Source organism: Nothoprocta perdicaria, unplaced genomic scaffold (genome assembly GCF_003342845.1).
Source record: "Nothoprocta perdicaria isolate Ctin4 unplaced genomic scaffold, notPer1 scaffold_545, whole genome shotgun sequence".
Lineage (NCBI taxonomy): Eukaryota > Metazoa > Chordata > Aves > Tinamiformes > Tinamidae > Nothoprocta > Nothoprocta perdicaria.
In genome coordinates this window covers 19,198-26,439 of record NW_020455805.1, presented here as the reverse complement: position 1 = coordinate 26,439, position 7,242 = coordinate 19,198, and the positions used below count along the sequence as shown (strand labels likewise).

At 62.7% G+C, this 7,242-nt stretch overlaps 1 protein-coding gene across 1 annotated transcript; it reads left to right on the top strand.

Moving 5' to 3' along the window:
- The first annotated feature begins 934 nt into the window (after positions 1 to 934).
- MCOLN1 (mucolipin 1) lies at positions 935 to 6,824 on the top strand. Its single transcript, XM_026048518.1, has 12 exons — positions 935 to 1,184; positions 1,257 to 1,416; positions 1,497 to 1,584; positions 2,257 to 2,353; positions 2,434 to 2,533; positions 2,681 to 2,787; positions 2,931 to 3,080; positions 3,341 to 3,442; positions 3,707 to 3,829; positions 4,582 to 4,788; positions 4,871 to 5,001; positions 6,340 to 6,824. The coding sequence occupies exons 1-12, from the start codon at positions 1,044 to 1,046 to the stop codon at positions 6,374 to 6,376; spliced, it is 1,443 nt and encodes a 480-aa protein (XP_025904303.1). The 5' UTR covers positions 935 to 1,043; the 3' UTR covers positions 6,377 to 6,824.
- Positions 6,825 to 7,242: the final 418 nt, after the last annotated feature.

Genomic DNA, 7,242 nt, shown 5'->3' with positions numbered 1-7,242 from the left:
CACCGGGGAGCCTGAGGATGTGAGGACAATGAGGGGGACTTGGGGACAGGGGGACACTAGAGCCCACAGGGACACCAGGGCTTGGGGACAGCGCTCATAGGGATATGGGGACACAGGGGAGCACGGGGACATCAGAGCTTGGGGACACCAGGCCATGGGACCTTGGGGACCTTGGGGAGCACTGAGCGTGGGGGGAATAGGGACACTGTAGGGAGCAGGAACGTCAGGGCTTGGGGACATCAGGGCTTGGGAACACCGGGGAGCACCGGACACGGGGACAGCAGGTGACAAATGAGCCCGGGGCCACTGTGTGAGGGGACAGTAAATGTCCCAGGTGACACTCGAAAAAGCAGGGAGCTGCCGGAGGGACAAATCCGGGAAAATTTCCGGGAGAGCCGGGAAAATTATCCGTGGACAGAAGCGGCCCGGAGCTGTCACGAGGTTGGGAGGAAACGGCCGGGCGCGTGACCCTCTTCCCGTATGGAAAAGCGGCGGCGCTGGCCCCGGGACAGGAAGGAGACAGCGCTTGSTTTGGGAAGGAAAAGGGTGGATTAGGGAAAACGGCTCGAGTGTCCAGGGAGGGGAAGGAAACGGCGCTTGGTTTGGGAATAAAAGGGGTGGATTAGGGAAAATGGCTCCAGGGAGGGGAAGGAAATGGTGCTCGGTTTGGGAAGGAAAAGGGTGGATTAGGGAAAACGGCTCCAAGGAGGGGAGGAAACGGGGCTTGGTTTGGGAAGGAAAAGGACGGATTAGGGAAAACAGCTCCAGTGTCCAGGGAGGGGAAGGAAACAGTGCTTGGTTTGGGAAGGAAAAGGGCGAATTAGGGAAAACAGCTCCAGGTGGAGCCTCATCCGGATCAGAGCAGGAAAACTGCCCCTGAGAGCTTTTTGTGGTGGGAAAAACACCAATAAAGGGGGAAAAATCCTGGGAAACGAGCCGAGAGGCGGCGTTTGCTGCGCTGGTCGTATTCCCGCCGGGAACGTGGGGCGGGAAGGCCGACTCCTGCTCTCCCGCAGCTCATCCTGTTCGGGCTGAGCAACCAGATGGTGGTGACGTTCAAGGAGGAGAACACGGTGGCCTTCAAGCACCTCTTCCTGGAGGACTACACGGACGGCGCCGACGACTCGTACGCCGTGTACACGCAGCGGCAGCTCTACGCGCGCGTCTTCTACGCCGTGGACAAGGTGACGAGGGGACGGGGACAACGGAGGGGGGGACAACGGGACGGCGCTGAGCGTCCCCGTTTCTTCTGGCAGTACTTGGCCATCGCCAACGAGACGGTGGGGCGCTACGCCTACGTGCGGCCCGAGCGCGGCGCCAACCGCTCGGCGCTCATGCTCTGCCAGCACTTCTACCGCAAAGGGCGCATCGACCCCGCCAACGACACCTTCAACATCGACCCCAAGATCGTCACCGGTGGGTGGCAGCGCCCCCAGGGTGGGGGGACGCCGAGGGACCACCCTGGAGGTGACTTGGGTGCCCCCTCGTCGCCGTAGAGTGTCTGGGAGTGGAGCCGCAGGAGCCGCAGCCGCTGCCGCCGGAGCTCGACCGCAGCTACAGGAATTTCACCCTCAAATTCCACAAGTGAGAGCCCGGGCCTTGGAATTCTTGGAATTCCCGCCCTTTCCCGGCGCTCCGTATCCCGCCGGCTCCTCCGGGAACGCGAGGATCCCCGCTCCGGATTGCGGAAGCGGCCGCTTTCCGGAGCCGCTTCCCCTTTCTGCTGTCGGCAGCGGGCAGGAGGCTGCGACGGGGCTCGCGGCGGCTCCCTTGGTTATTTTGGGGGTGTTTTTCTCTTTCCACCTTCCCGTTTTCGTCTCTCCACCTTCCCATTTTTCCATTGGGGGCATTGTAATCAGATCCCTTTATTTATCCACTTTAATTCCCCCAAGATTTGGCCCCGTGGGGCTCGCGGCGGCTCCTTTGGTTATTTTGGGGGGTGTTTTTATCCTTCCACCTTCCCATTTTTGTCCTTCCACCTTCCCATTTTTCCAGTGGGGGGGTTGTAATTGGATCCCTTTATTTATCCGCTCTAATCTCTCCATGATCTGGCCCAACGTGGCCGGTTTCTGCTGCTTCCTACCTCCTCATCCACCTCTCCCAGTAGGACCCAGGTATCCGGGTGCTTTTCCAATGGGAAAACTGGGGCTCGGTGACCCCCTCCACCCCTCCTGGCAGGGTCAAAGGGGCCGCGTGGGGTGACCCCCACCCTAAACAAGCCCCAGGAGGCAGCGTTGACCGGTGTCCCCATCACAGGCTCATCAACGTCACCATCCAGTTCAAGCTGAAGGCCATCAACATCCAGACCATCATCAACAACGAGATCCCCGACTGCTACACCTTCACCATCACCGTGAGCGCGCGGGGACGACGGCGYTCCCGAGGGGACGGTGGCCCCCGGGGAGCCCCCTGCCCACTGTCCCCTTCTCCCAGATCACCTTCGACAACAAGGCYCACAGCGGCCGGGTGAAGATCCGCTTGGACAACCGGGCGGACATCAAGGAGTGCAAGGACCCCAGCGTCTTCGGACGAGGTAGGACCCAGGTCCAGCCCGGATGGGACGTTTGCTCCCTACTGGGCATCGGGCGCTGCACAACGGCTCCGGATTCGCTCCGGATTCACTCCGGGGACTCCCCCTTGGCGTCATTCGTTGAGAAGATCCCACCCGGACACCTTGCAGGTGACAACTCCTTCCGGCTCTTCTTCGACGTCGTCGTCATCCTCGTGTGTTCGCTCTCCTTCATCCTCTGCGCCCGCTCCATCATCCGGGGCCTCCTGCTGCAGCACGTGAGTGCCGGGGAGCAGAGCGGGATGTTCTCCAGCCCCGACGGGGCCACCACGTTCTGGAGGTGGCCCTGGGTGTCACACCGAAGTTRGGATGWGSYRSCWCATCCYAATTTTTCCCGTTTTTTCCCCATCCCTGAGTGCAGGAGTTCAGCCGGTTCTTCCAGCGCCGCTACAAGCAGAGCCTGGCCCTCTCGGACCGCATGGAGTTCCTCAACGGCTGGTACATCCTGCTGGTGGTCAGCGACGTCCTCACYGTGCTGGGCACCGTCATGAAGATCGGCATCGAGTCCAAGGTGCGGGGACGGCGGCGGGACCCACCGGGTCACCACGGGTGACGGGGGGGGTTGCTGTCACCAAAGGGACATTCCCTTGCGCCTCATGCCTCGTGCCACCACCTTGACGGGCGATGAGGYGGCCACGTTGTGGTCACCACGTTGTTGTGGCCACGTTGCCACCACCTTGAGGGGTGACGAGGACCACTCAAGGCTCTGCTGGGGGGTCAAGGGACAGCGGTGGCCCCGTCTTCAGCCCCGTGCCACCTCTGTCCCCGCAGAACTTTGCCAGCTACGACGTCTGCAGCATCCTGCTGGGCACCTCCACGCTGCTGGTGTGGGTGGGCGTCATCCGCTACCTCACCTTCTTCCAGAAGTACAACGTGAGTGGCCTTGGGGACACGGTCTGTCCCCCCTTGAGCTCAGGACACTCATTAGGGTGGGAGCAGCCTGGCACTGAGCCTAGAGATGTCCTGGTGGGCTCAGGACCACTGCACCACCTTGGGGCTCCCATCCTGCTCTTCCAAAGCCCTCGGAGTCACCCGAGGTGTTCCCACCACGCGTCCACGTTGGGGTTGTCCCCTTTCCCTCCCTCCGTCACCCTCGGCGGAGGAAGGGCGGCAGGATAATCCCGACCCTTCCGCCAGATTCTCATCGTGACGCTGCGGGTGGCCCTGCCCAACGTCATCCGCTTCTGCTGCTGCGTGGCCGTCATCTACCTGGGCTACTGCTTCTGCGGCTGGATCGTGCTGGGCCCCTACCACGTCAAGGTGCCTCTCCCGGGCACCTCRTCCCGCATTTTCCCCCTTCCAGGACCGTTCCTGCCGCCTTCTGGTTTGGGAGGAGATGGGAGCTGTGTTGGGTTGCCCGTCTTTGGGTTGGGGTTGCCCATCTTTGGAGCCTCCCATTGGGTTGGGGTGCCCGTCTTTGGGAGCCTCCCGTTGGTTTGAGGTTGCCCATCTTTGGGGGTGTCCTGTTGGGTTGGGGTTGCCTGTCTTTCGGAGTCTCCCTGGTTTGGGGTGTCCATTTTTGAGGGCCTCCAGTTGGGTTGAGGTTGCCCATCTCTGGGGGCTCTCCTTGAGTTGGGGTTGCCCATCTTTGGGGGCCTCCCTTTGGGTTAGGTTGCCCGTCTTTGGGGGCCTCCCATTGGGTTGGGATTGCCCATCTATGGGGGCCTGCCTTTGGGTTGAGGTTGCTTGTCTTTGGGGGCTCTCCCTGGTTTGGGGTGCCCATCTTTGAGGGCTCTCCTTGGGTTGGGATTGCCCGTCTTTGGGAGCCTCCCATTGGGTTGAGGTTGCCTGTCTTTGAGGGCCTCCCGTTGGGTTGGGGTTGCCYGTCTTTGGGGGCTCTCCTTGGGTTGGGCACCGTCTTTGGGCGCCTTGACGGCTCACCAGGATGGCTTGTGAGGTGCCAGGGAGCACTTGGTGACCAAAACAAGCCAAGACTTCCCCCAAGGGCTCTCCAGCTCTGTCCTCGGGGCTCTGGACCAGTCTGAGGTGACCTCCATCATCTCCCACCCCAGTTCCGCTCCCTCTCCATGGTGTCCGAGTGCCTCTTCTCCCTCATCAACGGCGACGACATGTTCGTCACCTTCGCMGAGATGCAGCAGAACAGCTACCTGGTGTGGCTCTTCAGCCAGATCTACCTGTACACCTTCATCAGCCTCTTCATCTACATGGTGCTCAGCCTCTTCATCGCCCTCATCACCGGCTCCTACGAGACCATCAAGGTGAGGGCTGCCACCACCACCGCTCGGTGCTGTCCCCAACGTGTCGCCTGGTCCCCAACGTGTCCCCGCCGTGTCCCCGCAGCACCAGTGCGAGGGCGAGACGCCCGTGTCCCAGCTCCACGCCTTCATCGCCGAGTGCAAGGACAGCCCCAAGTCGGGCAAGTACCGCCGCGAGAGCCCCTCGGCCTGCTCCGTCTTCTGCTGCTGCGAGAGGTGGGYGCCTTTTTGGGGACCCCCCCGAGGTCCCCCTCGTGTCTACTGTCCCCCTTAGCCCCTTTGCTTCGTCCCCTGGGCCCGAAGAGGAGGGTTTGTGGTTGTGTTGCTGCTGGTTCCTCTTCTCCTGGGCTGGTCCCACCTGGAGCGTGGACCTCTTGGCACCCTTGGGGTTCCTCTTCTCCTGAGGTGGTCCCACCTGGAGCGTGGACCTCTCCCCTTCCTCTTAGCACCCTTTGGGTTCCTCTTCTCCTAGGGTGGTCCCACCTGGAGCGTGGACCTCCAGCCTTCCTCTTGGCACCCCTGGTGGTTCCTCTTCTCCCAGGGTGGTCCCAACAGGAGTGTGGACCTCCCTCCTTCCTCTTGGCAGTCCTGGGGATTCCTCCTCTCCTGGGCTGGTCCCACCTGGATCATGGACCTCCCCCCTTCCTCTTGGCACCCTTGGGGTTCCTCTTCTCCCGGGGTGGTCCCAACAGGAGCGTGGACCTCCCTCCTTCCTCTTGGCACCCCTGGGGGTTCCTCTTCTCCTGGGCTGGTCCCACCTGGAGCGTGGACCTCCAGCCTTCCTCTTGGCACCCCTGGGGGTTCCTCCTCTCCTGGGCTGATCCCACCTGGATCATGGACCTCTCTCCTTCCTCTTGGCACCCCTGNGACCTCCCTCCTTCCTCTTGGCAGTCCTGGGGATTCCTCCTCTCCTGGGCTGGTCCCACCTGGATCATGGACCTCCCCCCTTCCTCTTGGCACCCCTGGGGCTTCCTCTTCTCCCAGGGTGGTCCCAACAGGAGCGTGGACCTCCATGCTTCCTCTTGGCACCCTTGGGGTTCCTCTTCTCCCGGGGTGGTCCCATCTGGATCATGGACCTCCCTCCTTCCTCTTTGCACCTCTGGGGTTCCTCTTCTCCTGGGCTGGTCCCACCTGGAGCGTGGAGCTCCAGCCTTCCTCTTGGCACCCCTGGGGGTTCCTCCTCTCCTGGGCTGATCCCACCTGGATCATGGACCTCTCTCCTTCCTCTTGGCACCCCTGGGGGTTCCTCTTCTCTTTGGGGGTTCCTCTTCTCCTGGGGTGGTCCTACCTGGAGTGTGGACCTCTTGGCCCCCTTGGGGTTCCTCTTCTCCTAGGGTGGTCCCACCTCGAGCTTGGACCTCCACCCTTCCCCTTGCCACCCCAGGGTCCCCTTTGGGGCTCCAACACTCCCCCGTGGGTGCCCACCTTGCGCTTCCCCCTGGGGATTTGGGGCAAAACCTCCTTCTCCCGTTAGTTTTTCCCTCCCTTTAACCCCAGAGGGGGAGGCCGGGCCTTATCCCGCTCCGCTTCCCRAGCCTCCGCCTCTTCCCGCAGGGCTCCGCTGGCGGACAACACGCTGCTGGTGAACTGAGGACCCCCCCGGCGCCGCATGGACCCTTGGGGGCCCCCTCAGCCCCCCGCTTTTATTTATTTTAACGTCGGCTTTTAATGAGCACCGGAGCCCGCCGCCCACTCCCGAGGGGCCGGCACCCCCCGGCGCCCCCTTTTCCAGCACCCACGTGGATGATCCTGGCACCCACGTGGATGATCCCGGCTCTATTTCCAGGACAGACAGGGGGGTTTTTCCCCCCCTTTCCAGCACCCAAACTGCAACTATGGGGCTCGGTCTCCGGGTGCTGTCCCCAGGGACCACCCCGCTGGATTTGGGAGCCGCCTCCGGAGGCCGGAGCTGAAGGCCGCTTTGTTTGGGCTCCCGGTGCCGGGCACGGGCCGGCGCCTCCGTCTCGCTCCCGGGGCCGGGTCAAGGGCCCGTTTTGTAACTGAAAGCCTGGCCTGGAGCCCGGCCAGCTGCTGCCTCCCCTTCCTCCTCCTCCTCCTCCTCCTCCGGGCTCCCAGCCCAGCATGGGGAAAGGGGCAGCAGCGGCGGGACTGCGTTTTGGGGAGGAATTGACCCTTTTGGGGAGGAATTTATCCCCCCCGTTCGCCCCAATTCCATCGCAGCAGCTTGGCGCTGCCTTTCCTCTCGTCCGGCCCTCCACTCCTGGACTGAGTTGTGGCCGGTCTCAGCCGCAACGTCACAGCAGGGGCCTGGTCCCCCCGGCTGGGCCCTCAGGCACCGTTTTGGGGCCACATCGAACACCAAGATGAGGGGTCCCCTGGGTGCCGCTGGGGACCCCTTGGGGTGCCCCCCTGCCCCCAAATTTGGGTGCTGGGGGGGCGCTGGGTCAATAAAATATCCTGGGAGGAAAAGCGACTCTGTGTTTTTGGGGGGATTCC